The sequence below is a fragment of the Balaenoptera physalus genome (genome assembly GCF_965194825.1).
Source record: "Balaenoptera physalus genome assembly, chromosome: 4".
Classification (NCBI taxonomy): Eukaryota; Metazoa; Chordata; class Mammalia; order Artiodactyla; family Balaenopteridae; genus Balaenoptera; species Balaenoptera physalus.
In genome coordinates this window covers 24,379,425-24,402,150 of record NC_138891.1, presented here as the reverse complement: position 1 = coordinate 24,402,150, position 22,726 = coordinate 24,379,425, and the positions used below count along the sequence as shown (strand labels likewise).

At 41.1% G+C, this 22,726-nt stretch overlaps 1 protein-coding gene and 1 long non-coding RNA gene across 2 annotated transcripts in view; one reads left to right on the top strand and one right to left on the bottom strand.

Annotated features, from left to right (window-relative positions):
* LOC309660553 overlaps positions 1-22,726 on the top strand; it is a 56,005-nt gene that overhangs the window by 13,894 nt on the left and 19,385 nt on the right. The window lies entirely within an intron of this gene.
* LOC309659560 (uncharacterized protein) overlaps positions 1-22,726 on the bottom strand; it is a 45,441-nt gene that overhangs the window by 10,795 nt on the left and 11,920 nt on the right. Inside the window, 3 exon segments of the mRNA XM_082459443.1 lie at positions 5,814-6,007; positions 21,482-21,650; positions 22,382-22,522. Of these exon segments, the coding sequence (XP_082315569.1) occupies positions 5,814-6,007; positions 21,482-21,650; positions 22,382-22,522 (504 nt within the window).

Here is a 22,726-nt window from a genome sequence, read left to right as displayed (position 1 = left end):
TGGTCAGCTTTTACCTCTTGTCAACCCTGTGATCATGGGCAGGCTATGTGCCTGCCCTCTTGGGTCTTACCTTCCTCATCTGTAAATTTGGCCTCAAAAGGGTGGTTCTACCTATTTCATAAGGTTGTGGAAAAACAGAATGAAGCTGTTTCTATGAAAGCATCTTGCAAAACGCAATATCAGTGATGCTATTAATTCTGAGTTCATACTTACTAAATGCATATTAAGGGCCTAACATTGCAGGGATTAAATGGAATTTAACACATGGCCTCTGCTCTGAAAGAAATTATCCTATGACCATCAATAAAACAATTTTGAGTGCTTACCATGTGCTGGGGATATGAAATTTCAGTTAGGGTCAGTAGTGAATACAAGGCCATTCTCTTGCTTCCCGTACACATTTTCTATTGATTGAGCAGCCAGAATTCAAGGCCAGGGCTGAATGGTCCTGCCAGACTCTGCCTCTCGAAGGTCTTGCTCCCAAGGAAACAGTGTGTCTAATCAGCACTGGACAGGCTTTGGCTTCCTGAGCTGCCTGACTATGCCCAATTCCTTCAGACAAGATGAGGGAGAGCAGGGGTGCTTCAAGGAGGAAATGGAGAAAGGGGAAGCACAGAAGGAGAGAGGAGAGTGTTGAAGACAAACTTTACAACTCAACAATTCTATATCTAGTCTGAGTCCAGAGGCCATGGATTTTTTTTCCCTTTTCTGTCCATGACCCCAAAGAGGTCATGGATTTAACCACTGCGCTACACAGGCCTCACAAGAGCTATGGTTTTATGGAGCATTCACTATGCATCAGATGTGATCATGGCCACCCACATGCTTAAGCACTTGTGCTTGGCACAAAGGGGCCTTCCAAGGGTGTGATGGGGCTGGAAGCCAGCCAAGCTCTGTTTGCCAAGTCCTGGGCATGAAGCATAGACCTGGAAGGGGTAACTTCCTCTGACTCATTGGTGAGAGGTAGTGCCTTTTAATTCATCTGCCCAGAGGGGCTCTTTTTCTAATTCGTATAAAGGTGCTAGCTGGAGCCTTAGGCACTATATTTAACACTTTACATATATGATCTCATTTACCCTGTAACAGTTTCTTGATTTAGACACTATTATTATCCCATTTTTACAAATGAGGGACTGAAATACAGAGAAGTTATTTAGCTTGCCTGAGATTAAACCATGGAGCAGGGATGTGAAGTTAGGCAGTCTGTTTGAAAATAACCATGAAGCATGATTCAAATAAACCAAGAAAATGTTTTAATTTTAGTAGTTCTCAATATTTAAACTTTAAAAAAGAGAACAAAAAGATTTAAGTATTTAGTGTCAGAACTAAAAAAAAGAAAAAAAACACGGGAAAGGAATTGCTGGCACTGGTGCACCTTGTTAGTGGTATTTACACCCCTGTCACACACAGCCAGCGTTGCACAGGGCCCCAATCTCAGAAGGGCTCCTCACTTGGTTTAGTGCTCTATCATCATCATCTTGAAATTCTTAATAATATTTGAACAAGGGCCCATGAGTTTCCATTTGCACTGGGTCCCAACAAATTCTATAGCCAGTTCCTGCTATCATGTTTAGTGTGGTCAGAGCAGAAAGCAAAATCTAACAAATGGTCAGCTTTAATTAATTGTCAGCCCTATAGACCACTGTTCGGTGAATCCTGGTCAGAGGGAGGCCTCGTTCATGAGGGGAGAACCAGCAGGGTTCTGCACCCAAACCAGCATTTGGTTCCTGCCTTAAAATCAAAGAAGCCATCGATACTGCCTTTAGGGATAGACTTAAGCAGCAGAGCTAGGTAAAGCCTCATCACAAACAAAAGGCATGATATCCTTGACCCTGGACCAGCTAATCTGAAGGTGATGCTAGACCCATGTGGTACCAAGGGTGAACAGTGCCAGTAGGCAGGCAGGTGGTTAGTGCCCCATAATCTCCATCACCAAATCTTACCCCAACATAAATGCATATGCATAAGCCACCCCAAGTAAATATTCAATTAAGCAGACCCCCGGAGCTGACTTTGCTGGCGGGCCCCCTGACAAGTCCCTTGCCTCCCCCTTCATTCACTGAGCTCCTCCTTTGTAGATATTCAGGACCCTCAATGATAAAAGGTGAGGAACCATAAATCTGTTCCTCAAAGTGCTCCTGGAGCCTTTTTGATCATCCTCCAACATGCTCTACAGCTGGCCCAGAACTGGACTTGCTAAGGTAGGGGTGGAGGGTTGTGAAGATGGTGCTTCTACTTCCAGGGCAGCAGCCTATCAGCACTGCAGAGAGGTGCAGAAGGAAAATGTGTGTTAGATCTGCAAAAGTGGAAATGGGGAGGGGAGCTGTCCTTGAGGTGAGCATGTAGCTCACTTCAGAAGTCACATCAGAAGATCACCCACTGCCTATGAGATAGAGTGAGGTTGAAAAGGCTTAGAATAGATGAATGATACAAAGACCATGGATGTTAAATTTGGACTAAGCTGTCTTTATGAGTTTACGTTGTAGGTCACTAGAATGATAAAGAGAAAGTCTTAAAAGCAGCTAGAGAAAAAAGAAATTATGTTCAAAAGAACAAAGATAAAAGTGACAGTGGACTTCTTTTCAGAAACAATGCCAGCATAAGACAGTGGAGCAACATCTTGAAAGTATTAAATGTCAACCAAGAATTCTATATTCAGAAAAAAACATTTTTTTTTAAATGAAGGCAAAAGAAACTTTCTAAACATACTAAAACTCAGAGAATTCATCACCAGCAGGTCAGGACTATAAGAAATGTATAAAGAAAGTCCTTCAGATAAAAGGAAAATGATACTAGTGCTGTCTTCAGCATCACATATACTAAAATTGGAACAATACAGAGAAGATTAGCATGGCCCCTGCACAAGGATGAGACACAAATTTGTGAAGTGTTAAAAAAAAAAAGGAAAATGATACTAGATAGAAATTTGGATACATCCAAAGGAATGAAGAACACTAGAAATGGTAAATATGTGAGTAAGTATGAAAAACTTTCCCTCTTATTTAAAAAAAATTAACTGATTAAAACAAACATAATAATAACATTCTGGGATTTATAACATTTGTAATAGTAAAATATATGGCAACAATAAAACAAGGAATGGGAGGGAATGGAAACGTACTATTGTAAGATTCTTAAACTATAAGTGAAGTAGTATATTATTTGAAGGTAAATTGTGATAAACTAAAATGAATAGTGTAAACACTAGAGCAACCACTAAAAAAAAGACTAGTATAGCTAATGAAACAATAAAAGAGATAAAAGTGGAGTTATAAATATTAGTCAATCCAAAAACAGGCAGAAAAATAGTTAAAATTGAACAAAGAACAAATGAGACAAGACAGATGGCATGATGGTAGATTAAAAATCCAACTATACTGATAATCATATTAAATATAATGGTCTAAACAACAATTAAAAGACAGATTGTCCAAGTGGATTTTTTTTAAAAGGTCTCAACTATATGCTGTCTACAAAAGACCCAATTTGTATATAATAATATAGATAGGTTAAAAGTAAAAGGATAGAGACAGATATATCACGCTAATATTAATCAAAAGAAGATTGGAGTGGCTATATTAATATTAGTCAAAGTAGATTTCAGAGAACGGAATAATACCAGAGATAAGAGAGAAATATTAAAGGATTTCATAATGATAATGAGGGTCAATTCTTCAAGAGACTTGACAATCCTAAATGTTTATGCACCTCATAACAGAGCTTCAAAATATATGCAGCAAAACTGATTAAACTGCAAGGAGATATAAACAAAGTCACAATTATTTCTCTCTCTCAATAATTGATAGAGCAAGTTAACAGAAAATTTGTAAAGATACAGCAGACTTGAACAACACTTCTGACCAACTTGACCTAACTTATATTTATGGAACATTTCCTCCAATAACAGCAGAATACACATTCTTTTCAAGTGCACATGGAAGATTTACTAAGATTGATCGTAGTCTGGGCCATAAAACAAGTGTGTTCTCCAACCACAGCAGAATTTACGTAGAAATCAACTAAAGAAAAATATCTAAAAATTTAACAAATATGTGGAAACTAAACAGCAGTCTTCTAAATAACCCATAGGTCAAAGAAGAAATCAAAAGGGAAATTAGAAAATAGCTTGAGTTGAATGACAATAAAGATACAACATATCAAAATTTGTAGGATGCAATGAAAGAATGCTTATTAGTGTTAATATAAACAGTTATATTTGAAATAAAAAGGTTTAAAATCAATAACTTAAGCTTCGCTTCTACCTTAATGAACTAGAAAGAGAAGAGCATATTATACCCAAGGTAAGCAGAATAAAAGAAATAATAAAGATAAAAGAACAAATCAATGAAATTGAAAAAAGAAAAACATTAGAGAAAACCAAAAGCTGGTTCTTTGAGAAGATCAATAAAATTGATAAACTTCCAATCAGATTAATTGGAAAAGAGAAAACAAATTATCAGTTTCAAACTTGGAAGAGGAGACATCTCTACAGATCCTACATGAAAAAGATTAGAAGGGAATATATGAATAACTTTATGCCAATAAATTTGAAAACTTACATGACATGAACACATTTCTTAAAAAGATACAAACTAACAAAGCTTTACCCAAGAAACAAATAACCAGAATAGCCCTCTATCTATTGAAAAATTGAACTTGTAGTTTAAAAATCTTCCCGTAAAGAAAACTACAGGTCCAGATGTCTTTGAAGACTAGTGAATTCTATCAAATATTTAGAGTTGAAATAATGACAATTCTACACAAATTATTTCGTAAAATAGAAGAGGAGGGAACACTTCCTAACTCATTCTGTGAGGCCAGAATTACCCTGATCTCCAATACCATCTGAAGACATTACAAGAAATGTATAGACTAATATCTTTCATGAACATAGATGCAAAAATTCTTAACAAAATGTTAGCAATATACTAAAAGGACAGTACATCAGCAATATATTAAATCTAGTGCTATATTAAAAGTTTAATAAAATGAAGTTTATTAATACATTTATTATAAAAATCACAGCAAAGCTATCCAAATTGTAAATCTTCCCAACCTTCCTGAATAAGGAAGTATATTAGAGAAGGAATCTTTTTCTTCTAAAATAATAAATAGCCATCAATCAAGCCCTCAATCCTCAAATCTTGGCTATGTTCTGTTGCCCTTGATTGCCCCAAGGTGCTATAAGTACTGATGTCCTAAGATGGTGTAGCCTAGAGACAATCCAGAAAGCTTTCTTACAGTGATGCAGATGCTCACTTGTGGCTTGGCCCACTGGGTATGTGGATTCAGAAAAGTGGAGACGTTCAAGGTTGTGAAGATAAACGTGGCAAGGAAATAATTCTGTTTTCCAGAAGCTTTTGAGAATAGCTCTCTCTCCCTAAGGAGGTTGGGATAACTTTGTAATCATACACAAAGGCGTGTTCCCTCTTGAGTAGGCTGCCTTTCTTCCTCAGGTCACATTGCTTACATTTTACATTGTAAAATTTACATATCTTGACCTTAGGGAAGAAAAATCTGCAAGTCATACCTCTTGCCCTTCCTTAGTTGCCAACTTCTTAAAATGGGGCTTCTAGTGAGGTCTTTGAGACCCCTCTGGGCTTACATACAACTGTCTGCCATGCCATTTTTATGATTTCAGGCCTTCCCATAAGATCACATACGAAGACCAAAATGGGTAACTGCTTCCCTCTCAGCTGAGAAATCTCAGTTGGCACTGTTAACAAGATGCAATTAAATCATTGTCCCCATGATTAACCCAAGCACCTCGTTTTGGAAGGTGAACAAATAAAGCCTCTTAATTTTCTCCTCACCTTGTTACAATTTGAGTGAATTCCAGCAAATCATTTTCTCCTTCTTTTCCTTTTCCATCTCTGCCATTATCTGCCAAATACAACTTCACTAACCAAGGACCAGCTTCAGTCAAATCTTTAATTTTTTTCTTGATTCCTATAAAAAGATAAGAGTATTTGATTATTTTTAGACAATAGTTCCCCCATTCGACCAGCTAAGTTGATTTTATTTTTTAAGATTATACTGATTTTACTTGTGTGAGTGGATGCATTTGGCAATATAGTCAAGGAAATACATATAATTTAAGAAGTCCTTTTTAAAAATACCCAGTACATCTTTTATTCTTTACAACAGCAAGCCCAGAATTGCTCTGTATGAAAGAAAATCTCATTTAAGATTTAAATTGTTGCCTTTACTTTGGCTAAAGAGAAAATCGATGTCTCTAGAAGTTCTCGGTAGAAGCTGAATGCATTGTCTGCTGATCCCGGGGAAATGATAGCCCTTTTTCAGGGATTCGCCCCTCTAAAAGAGCCTGCAAAGTTGTCATATTTTTTGAGCTCTAGAAGGACAAATGTGGAGGAAGAACTGTCCTGCCTTCGTAGACTTCATGACTGAGTTCAGTGGTCCTGGAGTCTGGTTCATCCGTGTTCTATCCAGCTTTCACAAAGTTCAGGGTCAGTGCTGTAGGGTGGCATCATGTTCACACTTGATTTACAAGTTTAGGAGTTTGGCAAAGAAAAAAACAGGAAGGGGATGGAGAAAAGAGCCGTGGACATAACGCTGGCTTATCCACTTATAAGTGTGAGATGGGAGAGCTGAACCTCCAGTCAGTCTCAAAGCCTATCACTTCCCGGGGGCCTCCAAGTGTTTGAGGGTAGACGCTTTGTGTGCAACATGACCCTCCGAACCCCAGCCAACTACTGCATGCGGGGGCTCGACTGAAAACCAGTGATCTGTTCCAAAGTCGGGGAAGAAAATGCACGGAACTTAGAGATAATATATCTATATGTTGTCTCGTGCAGGCAGTTTAAGGGATTTTAAAGGCTCATGTAGAGAACAAATATATGGACGCCAAGGTGGGGGAAAGTGGGGGGCGGGGGTGGTGGTGGTGGGATGAATTGGGAGATTGGGATTGACATGTATACACTGATGTATATAAAATAGATGACTAATAAGAGCCTGCTATAAAAAAAAAAAAGGGTCATTTAGGGAATTCCCTGGTGGTCCAGTTGTAAGGACTCGGCACTTTCACTGCCGTGGCGCGGGTTCAGTCCCTGGTCAGGGCACTAAGATCCTGCGAGCCGTGTGGCCAAAAAAAAAAAAAAAAGGCTCCTTTAGTTACACAATAATTTTGCCTGACATGCTGACTTGAGAACCTAACCCCAGGGCTAAATGGAACTCTTCTGTACTTGAATTCTTTCAGCATTCAACAAGTATTTTTGAGCTCCTATTATGTGCCAGGCACAGTTCTAGCTGTTGGGAATCCAACAGGGAACAAAAGAGACAAAACTTCCTGCCTTCATAAAGCTGAGAGTGAATGTTAACTAGTGTGTGGGCAGAGCAAGGAAGGGAGGCGAGTGGATGACAACTCGGGATGTTTTCAAGTCACGAAAGAGAACTGACTTTTTAGGGAAAGGTGATAAATTTGACGTTGGGTCATACTACTCTGCCAGTTAAAGAAAAAAAAAAAAAAGCATGCTTTTAAAAAAGATTCAGTTGGTTTATTTGGATATGAATCTAATCTGCTGAGTTATTGAAGGAAATAGGCAGGATTGATTTTCCTTCGAAACATAGTTGGAAGGGTGAAAACGAGCCCATCCTTTAGTTTTACTGGGGATAAGCCTAACTTGTCCAGATCTCATTTGCCCTTACATTCAGCATATGGGAATGATAGCAAATGACAGCCATTATGAATAATATAACAGTGCTAGTATACTAGCACAGTATCTGGCACACCGTAGGTAACTGTTGAATAAATGAGTGAATTAATGAATAACAGAGTGTAATCATATTGTGGAAAATTTTATCTCACCATTCATTGTTTTTCCAAGCATAGCGTGGTTAATAATGCCCTGAGACAACTCATGAACACGAATAAAATATGATTTTGCTATTTATGAAATCTCTTCACAAATATAAACACCTGTGAAGAGTTGACTGCCCAGAATGATTAACGACGTGGATCCTAATTGCATGTGGCCCTCATTTCTTTTTGCCCCCTTCTGGCATGCCAGAAAGCAGCAGTCATGAAGCATGAGGCCAAGGGGGCCAAGGCCAAAGGCCAGAGGCCAAATTCCTTTGCAGCCACTCAGCTTTGCAGGGAAAGAAACAAAATGGTCTCAGCCAGTCTACACCCCGACCCGAGCCAGCGTGGCCTAAATGTGTGCCATTGGAGAGGAAGGGAGCTTCCAGGCTTGTGACTGGCCTGGTCCAGCTTGCATCCCTATGGGAAAAAACAATCCAAATCTCCCTCCAATTGGTGCTAAGAGAGGTAACAATGTCATCTGGGCCCATGAAAAATAAACAATTTGGAAAATGCTAGTCCAAGGCACGCTCCAGAATTTAGACCTCTAGTGAGTCCCAGTGCCCTGTTAACGGGTAGGAAGGCTGATGCTGCTTTAGCACAGGGATTTCCTGCTGCAGGCCTCTAACTAAAGTTCAAGCAGAACCAAATTCTTTTCTCCGGATGGAAAACAAATTCCTTGGAGTAAGGGTAAGTACATGCTGAGCCCCTGGTAATACTTGATCCACCCCAGCTGTATTCACTCCAACCTATTTTTACCTATTCTTACACTTCCTTTACTTTAAAACAAAAACAAGCTCACCAACAATGACCACTTTAATTTACGCTCCTCTGTCTCAGAGAATTTAGCAATGGTATAGCGATGCCAGTTGTGCCCGAGACAGGGTGGTGTACTGAAATGAGCAGAATCTCCAGGTTTAAAACCTCTCTGAAAAATGCTGTGTGACTCCCCAGAAAGTCACTTAACTTCTCTGAACCTAAATATCCTCATTGCTGACATATAGATCATAATACTCACCTCCTAGAGGTATTGTGAAGATTGACTGGGAAGCATGGTGAAACAATGGTTGTAGAGGCATGTAGTACACAGCAAATATTACTGCCTAGCTTTCCAGGTGCATTTCTGGACTTCATGTCATTGAAACCCTGGAATGGGTGCAACCTGATGGAGAACCTCCGTGTGTAAGATGTCCCCCTTCCGCCACTGCCTGAGGATCAGATATATATTTACAACTGCATACCTCCCTTAGGAGCCACACCACAGATCCAGTGTGGACTTGCCCTACCTTGAGCTTTCTCCCATTTTCTCTTTGGTTAATTGCCAGGATTCCCCAATTGTCCCTGATTTCAGAATCTTTCTTACCACTCTCATTGCACTGGCTACTAGGTCCTGTCAATTCTCCTTCCTAAATATTTCTAGACTCTGCCTTTCCATCACTGCAGGCTCAGTTCTGCACTTTATCTTCTACTGTAAAAACCTCTAAACTCATCTTCCGTCATCCAGATGTCCCTATCTCTAAAACAAGTTCTGTAAGGCTGCTGGAGGTTCTTTGTAAAAATCCAGTTCTTATTATGTCACTGTCTTGCTGCAAAAGCATCATGGCTCCCCCTTTGCTCACAGGAGAAAGTCCTATTCCTTAACAGCATTCATGGCTTTTGGCCATGTGGGCTCCACTGGCCTTTCCAGCTACATCTCCAGCCCTCTACCAATGACCTGACCACTCTGTGGTGAATGTCACACTTCCCATATGCTGAACGCTCCAGGCACTTTCACCCTTGAGCCTCTTCTCACGTGGTTCCCTTTGCCTAGAATGCCCTCTCTTTCCCAGTTGATGAACCTCTTCTCATTCCTTCCAGAGAGAGCTCTGTTTCCCATATGGGCCAACTCCCAAAGTTCAAGTGTAAATTTTCATGGAACCAGAAGTTCCCCAGAGGGGGTCCTCATCTAGCCGTTTCTGAGACCAACAGGTGGGCATCACACATTCCTGTGGGCATCGGACTGTGAACCACTACTGAAATGTTCATCTGTGGGTGCCAGGTCCTGGTAGGACGTTCTTCTTGACGTTGATTTTTTTTTTTAACTTATTAAAACAGCTTCTTTCCATCAGCAAGGAGCATACGTGATTTTCTGTGTAATTACCAGAGGTTTATCAGCCAGAATATAAATCCTATTGATTGCAGGACTTAAGGAAGCAAAGTGTAATTAGGGTTGGATGATTCACACCTTGGACTTTGGAACCTGTCCACAACGGTTTCCATTGTTTAGCTATCACTCACGATAAATTCCTGAGTAAAATAATTTCTGGATTATAACCAGTAACTTCCTGACTTGGAACTAATAAAGCTGTTTTGAAGATTTCATCTGGACTTTTGAACTTGACCTTGCACTCCTTAATGGCACTAAGCATCCCTATGGTCTGTGCCGATGATATAGGCAATAATGCTTTATTTTGGGAAGTGAATTTGCCACCTGGGTGGCATTAGTACTGTAGTTAGGGTCTGATCAATCCCAAGCTTGGGGACTGAACGGGGCACAGGGAAGCTGCCTTATCTGCCGATGACTCTTCCCGATGACCTTTCGGTGACTTTCAGTCTTCCGCCATCTTCTGGCTCTTTATGGGCCTGACGAGCCTGTGACTAGGATAAGTCAAGCCAGACATCAGCTAAGTGAGTGCTATCACCCTCCAGGCCCAGGGTCGACAGCGCTTGTAAACCCTTGGCACAGAGCCATGGGGCTCAGAGGTGGCCAGACTGGGTCTAGAAGAGACAAAGAAGCCGGAACAGAAGCAGGTCTGGACCCTGTTCTGTGCTTTCCATGACAAAGAAGAGGCATCTAGAAGCCTCACTCTGCTTTCTGATTTTCTTTACTCAGCAAAATAAATCAAGAGTAGGCAATCTGATTTTCTTCCAGTCTAAAACAGTGGTTCTCGAAATGTGGGCCCTGGACTAACAGCATCTGCGTCACCTGAGAAATTAATAGAAACGCAAATTCTCAGCTTTATCTCATCTCAGACCTACTGATTCAGATCCTTGGGGGGGCAGGATCCAGCAATCTGTGTTTTAACAAGGCCTCTAATGCTGCTCAAGTTTGAGAAACACTGATCTAATAATTTTTCATATTCAGTGATGCTTTGAGGCAAGATGGGCTTGGACAAACAGACATCTACCTTCTGCGAGCATAGAAATGGAATACTCTATCCATCGCCTCTTCTATCAACTTGTAGATGGCTGCTCCATGTAAAGTTGTCACGTTCTTGCAATCATGCATTTGGAAGGAAAATAAAGGGTGTCAGGCTTCTGAATGGGGGTTTTGACTCATACAATATTGTGAGTTCAACTTTCCAAGCAGCAGGCCAAAAGCCTCTTGTCCACAAAGGGGCGAGCATAAAAATAGTTTGGCTGTTTCCAATTGGAACCAAATGGAAACCATCTGGACTCCTCACCCAGGGGGTTGATGTAAATCAGCTCAATCTGACCCTTTATTTTGAAACAAGTAAAACTCTTCTACCAAAGACCAAACTCATCCCCAGACAAATAAACACCTTATGACTATGAAAGTAATTATCCAATATGGGAAGCTGTTTTTTAATTTGTTTTGTGAATTCTGGATAGCATGAAAATGCTCTACTTCCACAAGAAGCTATAAAGTAAATATATCTTAGATACAAAGTTGTTTCTATTGACTTGAGGCACAGGATTCCTTGGGAGACAAAAGACTTTAATGGCTCCCATTGTCCATTGGATTAAGTCCAAACCCGTGGCCTGACATGCAAAGCCCTCCTTAATGTGACCCACACCATCTTGCCAGGTCCATCCTCCCGCATCCTCTTGTTCCAGCTAAACTTGTAGGCTTGTGGCTTGCATTGTTTTTTAGTTAGAAATTTTTTTTTAAATTTTTTATTGAGATAACATTGGTTTATAACAGTATGTGTTTCATGTACACAACATTATATTTCTACTTCTGTATACACTACAGTGTGCTCACCACCAAAAATATAGTTTCCGTCCATCACCATACGATTGATCCCTTTTACCCGTTTCACCCTCCACCCCAATGCCCTTCCCTTCTGGTCACCACTACTCTGTTCTCTGTGTCTATGTGTTTGTTTTTGTTTTGATTCAGTTCGTTCATTTATTTTGGTTTTTGTTTGTTTGTTTGTTTATATTCCACATGAGTGGAATCATATGGTATTTGTCTTTCTGTCTGATTTATTTCACTTAGTGTAATAACCTCAAGATCCATCCATGTTGTTGCAAATGGCAAGATTTCTTTCTTTTTTTTAAATGGTTGTGTAATATTCCATTGTATATACACCACAACTTCTTTATCCATTCATCCATTGATGGGCACTTAGGTTGTTTCTATATCTTGGCTATTGTAAATAATGTTGCAATGAACATAGAGGTGCATATATCTTTTTGAATTAGTGTTTTTGCATTCTTCTGGATAAGTACCCAGAAGCGGGATAACTGGATCATATGGTAGTTTTACTTTTAATTTTTGAGGAATCTCCGCTGCACCAATTTACATTCCCACTGACAGTGTTTGAGGCTTCCCTTTTCTCCACATCCTCACCAACGCTTGTTTTTCTTGCCTTTTTGATAATAGCCATTCTAACAGGTGTGAGGTGATATCTCATTGTGGTTTTGATGTGCATTTCCCTAATAATTAGTGATGTTGAGCATCTTTTCATGTGCCTGTTGGCCATCTGTATGTCTTCTTTGGAAAACTGTCTATTCAGCTCCTCTGTGGCTTGCATTCAGGCCTTTCTTCCTCACTTAAGTCTTTTTCCATATAAGTCCTTTCTTTCCACATCAGGTTAGCTCATAGCTCATTCACAAAGCCTTCTCTCCAATTCCATCTCTGGGAAGAATGCCCTCTGAACACAGTGTCCATATTTGGCCCTTGGCAGATGCTGCCTTGTGTGGTTTTCCTTTTCCTAGGTGTATATCCTGTCTCAAAACTACATTCTGAGTTCTTTCGTTATGAATTGAATTGTGTCTCTTTCCAAAATTCATATGCTGAAGTCCTAACCCCCAGTTCCTCAGAAAGTGATCTTATTTGGAAATAGGGTTATGGCAGATATAATTAGTTGAGATGAGGTCACACTAGAGTACAGTGGGCCCCTAATCCAATATGACTGATGTCTTTATAAAAAGGAGAAATTTGGACACAGACACACACAGGAAGAATGCCAGGGGAGCGTGAGGCAAAGACTGGGGTGATGCATCTACAAGCCAAGGAACACCAAAGATGGCCATTAATCCAGCAGAAGCCATGAGAGAGGCATGGAACAGGTTCTCCCTCAAAACCTCCAGAAGGAACCAACTCTGCCAACATCTTGATCTTGACTTTCAGGCTCCAGAACTGTCAGATAATACATTTCTGTTGTTTTAGCCACCCAGTCTGTGGTACTTTGCTATGGCAGCCCTGGGAAACTAATACGCCCCTAGAAGGCAAGAGCACACCTTGTGCCCCACACAGAGCTGGCACCTGATAACCATCTTCTGTTGAGGCAGCTGCAGTGACCGGAAGATAGTTCCCTGGGGCAGAGACCGGGGATCTCTCTTGCTACATCCCTCACACACCAGCCAAAAATGGCCCTGAGGACATTTAATTCCATTAGTGTTGACTGAAAGAATGACATAGAGCCTGGAAAACTGTAAGATACTGGACTGCCCAGGGGGCCTGTCAGGAGACTGTATACAGCTGGTTCATGAAGGTCAAAAGAAGCAAGTTTAATACTTTCAGGTCAGGTTTTAGTCACTGAAAGGTTGCCATTGTGACCTGGGCCTTAACATAGCTATTATTTAAAAGCTAAAGGATAACTAATAGTATTGCTTTTTAAAAAAAACTTTTTCCTCCAACTATTCACCTTCTGTAAGGGTTTAACATCTCAGGGCCTACTTAAGGGTGGCGGTCTGGGGGGCTCGAGTGAGGGCTGGTGCACAGGAGGCATCATATTCATGAAGGACTCACATTCAGACCCTGGTGTCATCGCCTAATGAGGTCAGGCAGGTATTCTCTGTGTTTTTAATGTGTGTTAGAAGAGTTTGCTTGTGAAACATAAAGACTTCAAATATTATGCATTTTTAAACCTTTGCTATCAATTAACTGAAAAACAAATTTTAGCTCAAGTAGCTCAACAAATAGAAGTGGTCAGAGACGCTCTCCAACCTTGGGAAGCCTTGACGTTCCCAGATAGATTTTGTCCTTTTGGTCTTTCTGCAGTGCCAGCGTGACTGCACAGCGTGATGCATATGCCTCGTCTTTGTCCCTGCGACCGCTTTCTGTACGGTCTAGGTGCAGAGTTAGAATGAGTGGCCCAGCAGTCCCCTCCCCTCAGGTGTCATCTGGCCCAGTGTGAGGACTGTCCTCTCTATGGCTGCCTGTCTTGGAGACACTCATCCTCCTCGTCCCCAGAGGAACCCCAACCAACTCCTCTGAAAGCATCCTTGGTTGCAAATATTCCCGGATGGTAACTGTCTGAAACAAATGATAACCTACATGGCGCTCCTCTTCCTCCCCGCCACCCCCTTCTCCTCTTCCTCCTTCTCCCTTTAGTAGATTTTCCAAAATCTACTAGCGCTATCCAGCGGAAAGACTATCTTTACATCAGACAACAGAGCCAGGGTCTGATAAATGTTCTCACTTTACCTTTTCATCTGGCTTTTTAGATCATAAAGTTGTATTTTTTGAATTCAGTGAGATTTCACAGAAAAGATACAAGGATAATTCAAGGACAGGAAAAAGACCACACAAGAACAGATTAAAATTGAGGAAGAGAAAGCCAAAGGGTGAAGAGCTTCATTATAAGGGCCTATTGCCTTCCACAAACTATTAAAAACAAAACAAAAGAAACAAACAAGAAAACCAGACCAAAACAAACACACAAACAAAAAAACCGAAGTGGACTAAAACAGATTAACAGAAATTTAGGTTAGCTGCCACAAGGAGTTTCCCAGAGACTGCGCTGCTGACACACTCAGTGACTGATCGTCTTGTGCTGTCTCTTCATAACTTCAAAATGTTCAAGCTGGAGTGGAATTTAGGAAGCTGTGAGCACAAATGCTCGACTTGCAGAACAGGATGCTGAGACCTAGGCATCAGGGCAAGTGCTGGGAACAGAATCCTGGTTCCCTACAAACCTTTAACACTTGGATAGCTTCTCACTTAGTTTAATCCTGCTCAGAGGTTATGGAGCTGGTGACTTCTTAAAGTTCCCTCTGAATGACTCCATTTCTGCTTCTAAGGAAGAAGCATAGGAGAAAAGTTTCCAAGCTGAATTTATCAGGTCCTGCTGGCTGTTTATTGCAGAGATATTCCCATAATTGTTTTCTGGCCCTGTTGAATGTGCTAAAGACGTATTCCTCTGGTGGATATGGCTAAGCTGTTCTATATTTGGTTTATATGAAGCCATCAGATGAGTCTTATTTTCTCCACTTGAGTTTTTCTCTCTGTTTGGGGTAATTACCTTAGTAAGGGGAACACACAGCCTATGAAAGGAGGAAGTGATTTACAAGATGAAGGAAGTGGGAGGAATAGTTGAAACAACCACGAAAATACCTTTTTTTCTCTTCTTTTTCCCTGAAGTAGTTTTCACTGTTAAGCTCCAGATGACTTTGTAATCTGGTTCAAAGTTGTACTTCCTCTTTGTCTGGCTATACGGAAAAATAAAAAAAGATTAAAAAAAGCTAATTCAAAGTTGCATGAATGGATTTTTCTCTGTTTTCAGCCGCACTGTGCAGCATGCGATCTTAGTTCCCCAACCAGGGATCGAACCCGTGCTCCCTGTAGTGGAAGTGCGTAGTCTTAACCACTGGACTGCCAGGGAAGTCCGCATGAATGGATTTTTGACACACTTTAATATTCGTTATTGCCTTCATTTTATGTACACTTTGGACAGAGGTATTTCTCATAAAAGAGAATTATCTGACCCACTGACTTCACTTCAGTCCTCTCTTTTTCATGTTTCTCCCCTCAAAGGCTTGAGGAGACTATGCAACTAAGCAGGGCTCCAAGAATCATCCTGCAGGGCCTTGTGTAAATTCTTCTTTCTGCTCCACAGCTGCCCTCTATAAAAGTGGCTCCAATCTCGGGAATTGGTAAGAACGTAGCAGAGAGGAACCCATTTTTGGCATATTTAAAAATACATATTGGTGTGTTATCACACTGGAGTCGTTCTGGACCCTTCTTTTCCTTTCTCTTGCACCCCACATCCCATCCATCAGGAAACAGTGTAGATAGATGTAGGACCTCCTCTGCTGCTGCCCTAGTCTCACCCGGGTGGAAGCCTCTCATCTCTCACCACCACCTCTCATCTGGATGACAACGGCCTCCTGAAAGATCTCTGTGCCCTCCACCCACACCCAATCCGTTTGCTACGCAGATTGAGGGTCCTTCTCAAACCTAAGTCCCAACTAAGTCCTGATTCCTCTGCGCCTTCCTAGCTAACAAGGCCCGTGACCCCCTGGCCCCTGTTATTGGCCAGGCACCTGCCGCTCCTTGTGCACGGGCCCTGGGGCATTCCTGGAATGCTCCCCATTTATCCGCAGGCTCACTCCCTCACCTTCTGTGTCTGTTCACAAATGCCACCTCTTCAAGGAGGCCTACACTCAACCATCTATTTAAAGTCATTCTAAATTTACATGCCTTTTGGCCCTATAATTCCACTTCTAAGAATTTTCAGTATTGGTTACATTTGCACATGAGAGTGTGTGTGTGTGTGTGTGTGTGTGTGTGTGTGTTAATAAGAAAGTTAGCAAACAAGAAAGCTATTTGGATTTGGGGGAAAAATAAAATAAGTTCACACCACAACCATCTTTTCCTACACCAGATTCCCAAACGTGCTGATCTTGCTTGATTTTTTTCATTTTTCCATAGCAGTTATCATCTTCTAATAAACTATAGCAGCTCTATATTTCTTATGTCTTTAAAAAATTGTCTGATTCCCCCACCCTTCACACACACCTAGGCACACACATACACGGCATTCCCAGCCCCTCTTCAGGGCCAGGGATCTTAGTTTTATGCTCTAATGTGTGTAAGGAAAGACACAGGTGCACACACACACACACGTATGAAGGAAGGAAGGAAAGAGCATTGTTACTGATTGCGTTTTACACATTATAACAAGCGATTAAGGAAACAAACTTGTCGTTGGCATTCGTGCCTCTTTGGCTGTGGGCAACAGAAGGCTTCTGTGCCCACCTCTGGCAAGGAGAAGTTACTAGGAGGCCTGGGGCAGCTCACAGAGCAGAGAGGAAACCAAACATTTGGGCCTTACGGAGCATTGGCCTCAAAACGTTTTTGCCCTCATAACATCCTAGAGGAATATGGAAAAGCTATGTACAATCTCGTACATTTTTAGTCTGGTATCTAAACTTGTTCATCGTAAGTTTTAAAATTTCAAATGATGAAATTTCTAGCATGTAGAAAATGTTGACGTTTAAAAGTAAAATCTGGGAAGGGGGAAGGAGTTTGGGATTAACATATACACACTACTATATATAAATAGATAACCAACAAGGACCTACTGTATAGCACAGGGAGCTCTACTCAATACTTTGTAATAACCTATAAGGGAAAAGAATCTGAAAAAAATAGGTATATATGTATATATAACTGAATCACTTTGTTGTACACCTGAAACTAACACAACATTGTAAATCAACTATACTTCAATAAAATAAAATAAATAAATTTAAAACAATAAAAATGAAGTCTGTTATACCATTCTTTTAAGTATATCAGATGGAATCTAAATTCCAAGCACTTTGATACCCATCATCATGCATTAAAAAATCCCAAACAGCTCAAAACATGAGCAATTCTTTTTGAGTGATTGAAAGTTTTACATGATTCCCTTTTTTTCCTGTGTTTTTACTGTTATTTCCATTTTACTAACTCTGCAGAATTTTATATTTGAAAGTCATTTATAGGCCATCCTGTAATACTTTTCTGTAATAAAAATGCTTCATTTACAAATATTTAAATTTTAAAAATTTCTTGGGCTCGTAAACCTCTAAAGTATTAAAAATTCTTCTGCAGTTATTACTCAATCTTTAGAAGTATGCAGTTGATTAATACAACATATGTATTTTATATATTTTGATAAATCCTAATTAAATACAAAACTAAAATTTTATTGACTGCCTTGCCCAAAGAGATAGATGGTGCTGTTTTATTTATTTGTTTTTATAATTAATTCATGTATTCATTAAAGAATATTACTGCTAAAATGAGGCAGGCTTCAGCATCAATGTTTTTTCTATTTTTCATTGTTATAGTTGGAACTGCTGAGAAATCTTGTTCAGGTGGATGGCAATGGAATAATGCCAGACCTAATCTCCCTCGTCCCCCAAATGCAGGACACCCAGTTCAATTTAATGTCAGATAAACAAGAAGAATTATTTTAAGTGTATCCTAAACATTGCATGGAACATACTTATAATACATTATTTCTTTCTCATCTAAAATTCAAATAAATCCTAGAAGGAGTTTTATCACAGCAGTATTATTCAATTCTTTGAACTCCTGAGTTACAGGCTAAAAATTAATATAGTGGTTGATCAAAAAAATCTTTTTTAATGATCTGTCCGTTGATAACTTAAGTCCTCCTTCAATTTTGTTAAAAGCAAAAATTGGAAGCCACACGATGTGTAAAAATTGATTTGTCACTGAGTTATTAGAGCCATTCATTTTCTTAACACTTATATTCATATTTTGAATTGTCTCTTTGTTTTTGCTCCCTAGAGAAGATATTCCGATCAGATACTGGATGGAAGACAAGCATACCTTTGTTTGCAAAGTAGAATGATGATTGTGACCAACGATATTAACCACAGGTACTGGGTCATTATGGAAGGTGAGAATCTGGACATTTTAAAAAACCATCCACACCCCCTCAAACATAGCCACTGGGAAGTTTGTGTGTACTCTTTTTCTTAGTGTGTTTGGGCTGCTATAACAAGACACAATAGACTGGGTGGCTTATAAACAACAAACATTTATTCCTCACAGTTCTGGAGGCTGGGAAGTCCAAAATCCAGGTACGAGCAGATTCAGTGTCTGGTGAGAGCCCGCTTCCTGGTTCATAGATTGCCGTCTTCTTGCTATAACCCCACATGGTGGAAGGGGCGAGGGAACTCTCCGGGGTCTCTTTTATAAGGGCACTAATCCCATTCATGAGGGCTCCACCTTCATGATCTAATCACCTTCCAAAGGCCTCCACCTCCTAATATCATCACTTTGGGGGTGAAGACTTCATCCTATGAATCTGGCAGGGGGGGTGGGGATGACACAAACGTTCAGTCCATAATGGTAACATACACACCAGCACAGAGTAAAAGTGCATTCTATTTCAGAACTGGATTGATAGACCTCTGCTCAGGCAAATTAGTTTTCCCATCTTGATTTCACTTCTTTGTCAGCAGGATTAGCCATAAATGAAAAGAAGAGGCATATGAGGCAATAAAAATGATTACGGTATCTTGCCAGCCCTCACCTGGCCCCAGGGGGTGTGGGACCAAAGCCCCGCCAGCTGGACTTTGCCACCCTCAAATGTGCTTCTTGAGCCAAGAAATCCAGCACCGACCCCCAGCAACCCATGCTGTAGCTCATCCTGCCAGACCCCTGGAGCTCCCTGGTCCTTGACCTTTACAACTCTGCCTTAAAACAAACTGGGTTGAACCCCCCATATGGCTGTATTTGGAGATGGGGCCTCTACGGAGGTACTTAAGATGAAATGAGATCATAAGGGTGGGGCCCTGATCAACTAGGATAGTGCTCTTATTAGACACCAGAGAGCTCACTCTCTCTTCCGGGTGCACACACCTAGGAAAGGCCATGTGAGGACACAGCAAAAGGGTCAGAGAGTAATTGTATTTCAATAGTTTTCACTGAGATCTAATTGACATATAACATTTGTTTCAGGTGTACAACGTAATGATTCGATATTTGTATATATTGTGAAACGATCACTACAATAAGTCTAGTTAACATCCATCACCATACATAGTCACAAATATTTTTTTCCCCCATGATGAGAACTTTTAAGATCTACTCCCTTAACAACTTTCAAATATGCAATAGAGCATTGTTAACTATAGTCACCATGCTGTACGCTAGACTTCAGCTGTTTATCTCCACTTTTTTCCAGCAAGTAGAGTGGTCGTGTTCACCAATATGCTTCAAGCTAGGAAAGGGTTGTTTTTGCTGTAATGATAACGATGATAGTGATGATGATAATTAACATCCCTCAAGCGCTTATTGTGTGTAAGGCATGTGCTAACTGCTTTACATTATATCATTTAATGTGCACTAAACACCAGAGGGGTAGTTATCATTATGTTTATTTTGTAGCTGAAGAAACTGAAGTTAGATCAATTTGACGATTTGCCCAGAGTCACGCACAGCTGGAGTAGGATTTGAACCCAGGTCTGACTCTAAGTCTATGCTACTAACTTGCTACAATTTACTGTTACCAATGATTAAAAGTAGTCAGCTTTAAAATGTGTCATGAATATGTGTACTTGGGATCCATTAAAACAAACGATAACCATTTTATGGGGAAGTAAGCAGCTGTTGTTCTCGTCTGTCCTGCATCTGTCCTCCTCATCTGCCTACTTCTTTGAGGGGGACTTCGACTTCCCCACTGGAAACCCTGTGACTCTGGTAGCGCTGCCCATCACAGTGTTTCACCCCACCCCCATGGGGTGTGTGATCAGTCCTGGCCAATCATGGTTTACCATGACCTGGAATGTAGGGATTGGTCCAATAGGTAGATATGTGACCCAAGGGGAGCCAGTTAGAGCCTTCCAATGGGATTTGACCCACATTCACGGGAAGAAAGAGGTTCACACTTTCTGGGTGATTACAAGTAATGATGATATAGCCCTGGGACTGCTGGCGGACATGTCAACTGCTGTTCCTGCTTGGAAGAAGCCTGTCTGCCCTGGGAGAGAAGGCCAACCCTGGGAAGGAAAGTAGAGTCACGAGCAGCAAACTCGGGGTTTCCTGATGACATGATTTGAGCTCCTGAATTCAACCGACTCTGAGGCAGCTCCACCTGTGGACGGCTCAGTTATGTGAGTCAATAAATCCCTATTTATCTTTAGTTCTGTTTGAGTTGCTTTCACTTTGAACTGAAAAAGTGCTGATTAACATGCTGTACTAGTTTCCTATTGCTGTAGTAACAAATAACCACAAACTTAGTGGCTTAAAACAGTACAAGTGTATTACCTTACAGTTCTGGGGGTCAGAGTCTGAAATGGGTCTTATAGGCAAAAGTGAAGGCATCAGTGGACCTGCATTCCTTTTGGAGGCTCTGGGGAAGAATTTGTTTCCTTGACCTTTCCAGCTCCTAGAGGCTGCCTACATTCCTTGGCTCATGGCCCCTTCCGCACTTCACTCCAACGTCTCCTTCCACTGTCCCATCTCCTTCTCTCTGACTCTGACCCTCCAGCCTCCCTCTTATAACAATCCTTTTGCCATGTGAGGTAACATAGTCACAGGTTCTGAAGATTAGGACAAAGACATCTTTGGGGGTCTTTTATTCTGCTCCCACACATTCTCAGGAAGAGGAATCTCCACTGATCACTGGGGAGGTCATTTTTAATCGCAAAGCAAATGTTCCTTCTTTCAGATGGCCCCAACAGAGTTTAGCACCAAGTTCCCCACTGCTTGCCTTGGAGCACCTGAGGGGGATTCCTGGGGTCTGGTGAGGAAGTGGCTGGCTGGTCTTTCCCCTGCATCTCTGCATACTCTGCTAGGGGTCGGAGGAGATCCAGATCTCCAGAACACTGCAAGTGATTGCCATCAAGGTGCAGCTCACTGGGGAAGGGGCGAAATACACTGTTCATTTGCTGTTCTTTCCACTTTCTCAAACTTGGATTTGGGTCTTCACCTCATAAAATAATAGACCTAGTTACAAAATAATAAATAATCATAATAAATAATAATAGACTACGTCATAAAAAATAGACCTAGTAGCCACATCAACTGGCCAAAATATGCATTTAGCATGACATCCTTGATTCTCAAATGTAACTAAAGGATCTTTCTATTATAATTAAGAAAAGGAAAACAAAATAACTAGAGGGGAAGAAGATGATTAAAAACATCATAACAGGGCTTCCCTGGTGGCGCAGTGGTTGAGAGTCTGCCTGCCAATGCAGGGGACACGGGTTCGAGCCCTGGTCTGGGAGGATCCCACATGCTGCAGAGCAGCTAGGCCCATGAGCCACAACTGCTGAGCCTGCGCATCTGGAGCCTGTGCTCTGCAACAAGAGAGGCCACGATAGTGAGAGGCCCGCGCACCGCGATGAAGAGTGGCCCCCGCTTGCTGCAGCTGGAGAGAGCCCTCGCACAGAAACGAAGACCCAACACAGCCAAAAAATGAATAAATAAATAAATAATAATTAAAGGTGCTAATAATTAAAAAAAAAATCATAACAAAAAAATCAAAGGAACTCATGGGCTAGTAGGCTCTGTAAGTAACTAGTTATATAAGTCAAGACAGAACAGTGCCAAGTTGTAGGAGGGGGAGCAGGGGACCCTCTCACCAAATGGCACTCTGGCGTATGACGGAGCCCAGCCTCAGTCCGCTCTGTGGCCCTAGACCACAGTAGCGCAGACTAAGGCCTTGAAGCCTTTGGTTGTTCTCCAGGCCTGAGAAAATACTCTCAATTTCTTCATTTCCAAATCTTAAAAAAAAAAAAAAAAGATAGGAGCAAATAAGTAACTTTTAAAACTATGTCACCATTAGATTATTAATTTTAAGGCACTCCCCAGGGCAGTTAGAGGCACTTTTGCTGGTCCTCAGTTTGGGATTCCAGGGCTGGGGGGGTGGGCTGGGATGATTGTGGGGGGCAGCCTGTGTGTGGAGGAGGGGGAACCAGAGGGCTGGG